Source organism: Penaeus monodon, chromosome 25 (genome assembly GCF_015228065.2).
Source record: "Penaeus monodon isolate SGIC_2016 chromosome 25, NSTDA_Pmon_1, whole genome shotgun sequence".
Classification (NCBI taxonomy): domain Eukaryota; kingdom Metazoa; phylum Arthropoda; class Malacostraca; order Decapoda; family Penaeidae; genus Penaeus; species Penaeus monodon.
This window is the reverse complement of record NC_051410.1, coordinates 20,393,270-20,394,728: the sequence shown is the minus strand read 5'-3', so window position 1 is coordinate 20,394,728 and position 1,459 is coordinate 20,393,270. Positions and strand designations below refer to the sequence as shown.

The 1,459-nt window shown below is 36.1% G+C and overlaps 1 protein-coding gene across 1 annotated transcript in view; it reads right to left on the bottom strand.

Moving 5' to 3' along the window:
* The window catches only part of LOC119589344 (carbonic anhydrase 1-like), a 35,215-nt gene that overhangs the window by 3,277 nt on the left and 30,479 nt on the right, over positions 1–1,459 (bottom strand). The window contains exon 5 of the mRNA XM_037937964.1: positions 178–222. Coding sequence (XP_037793892.1) covers positions 178–222 — 45 coding nt within the window. The remainder of the gene's footprint in view (positions 1–177; positions 223–1,459) is intronic.

The following is a 1,459-nucleotide window of genomic DNA, read 5'->3' as shown; positions in this document are numbered from 1 at the left end:
ATACTGGACGAATTATAAACCGAACCGCTCTCCGCAATAGGTTCAGGTAAGGATTAATTTACATAATATTTTTGTTGTTATGAATGCCAGAAAGATGTATGCTGTGTTTAGGTGTGCATGAAGACTGCGCTGTAGAGGGCCCAGTTCCTGTAACAGGTCTGTGACGTGCTGACTCACCCGTGGTGCCTTCATATCCCCAGTGAGGTGTTTCATCTACGTGATCTGCAAGGTGAAGGCGACGATTACAAGATGGAATTAGAACAAGCGATGAAGTATATTCACAAGCCTCATATGAATATTTTCATTCTAAAAACTTTCATCCCTTGGTATTTGTAAACTACTGCAAGGTGAAACGTAAAGTGAAGTGACATGGAAAACGTTTAGTTCCCTGTTATATAAGTACATATTTAACCTAACGATAAAACCCGGAGTGGAATAAGCTCAGTTGAACTGTAATGTGTAAATGAATACCAGTTGTACGATGAGTGAAGGCTGAATATTTGAAAAAGGAATGCAATGGCGGTTCTGATAATTAGATTAGCAAAATTTCTGATAACACTGAGATTTGCTCGATTACAGAGTAACAGTTTATGAGATGATCCTGAAAAAAACACAACACAAAGTATTATCAAAAGGGCTAGTTAAACGTGTATCAAACAATGAGTTTGAAGTTCTGTTTATGGTTAATGACACGATGAATTTTCTTAACGGAAAATATATAATTTGGTGAAGATTTTGCCTAAATCTACAATTCTAGTCTTTACTGCTTATTGATTTTTCATGTCGCTGATTTTAAGTATAAGTAAAAGCTTACCATATACGCACGTATCAAAATTACATCTGCAGAAGCTGTCGACATACACCTTCTTAAAAAAATAAGAATAAAAATGGTGATAATTATTATTTTTTTAAATATATAATCTGAAAATCTCCTGACCTTAAGTCATTCAAGATCTACAGCAAATTCCGCAAACGATCTAATAACCGGTTTCATCGTCCTCGAAGGCAATTTCGAAAGGCGCCAACGTATACGATACCCACGGCGTCGCTGTAGCAGGCACGATAACGTACGGAAGAATAAGGGGAAAACGAGAGAGAGAGAAACCAGAAGACAGTAAGCAGGGGATAATGACAGACAGAGAAGAGGTTTTGACAAAGAGTTCACACCATCAAAAAAAATTAACACTGATAATAATATACTTACCGTACGGTTACAACTATAACCAGGAACACATTGCCATGAAAAGGGAATTAGAAAGTTTGTCAGCATAATTCCAATTGGAAAATTATTCAGTCTAGATGTTATATAGTAATTAAACTAGAAAGTAATATGAGAGATAATCCACTACTCGTACCTCATTGCTTTTTTTCTGTGTCATCTTGAGTATACATTGTTTTTCTCCCAGAAATGTCCAGTTTCTCGCGTTTCTGCTTTATTTAGCTAATCCCTATTTCCTTT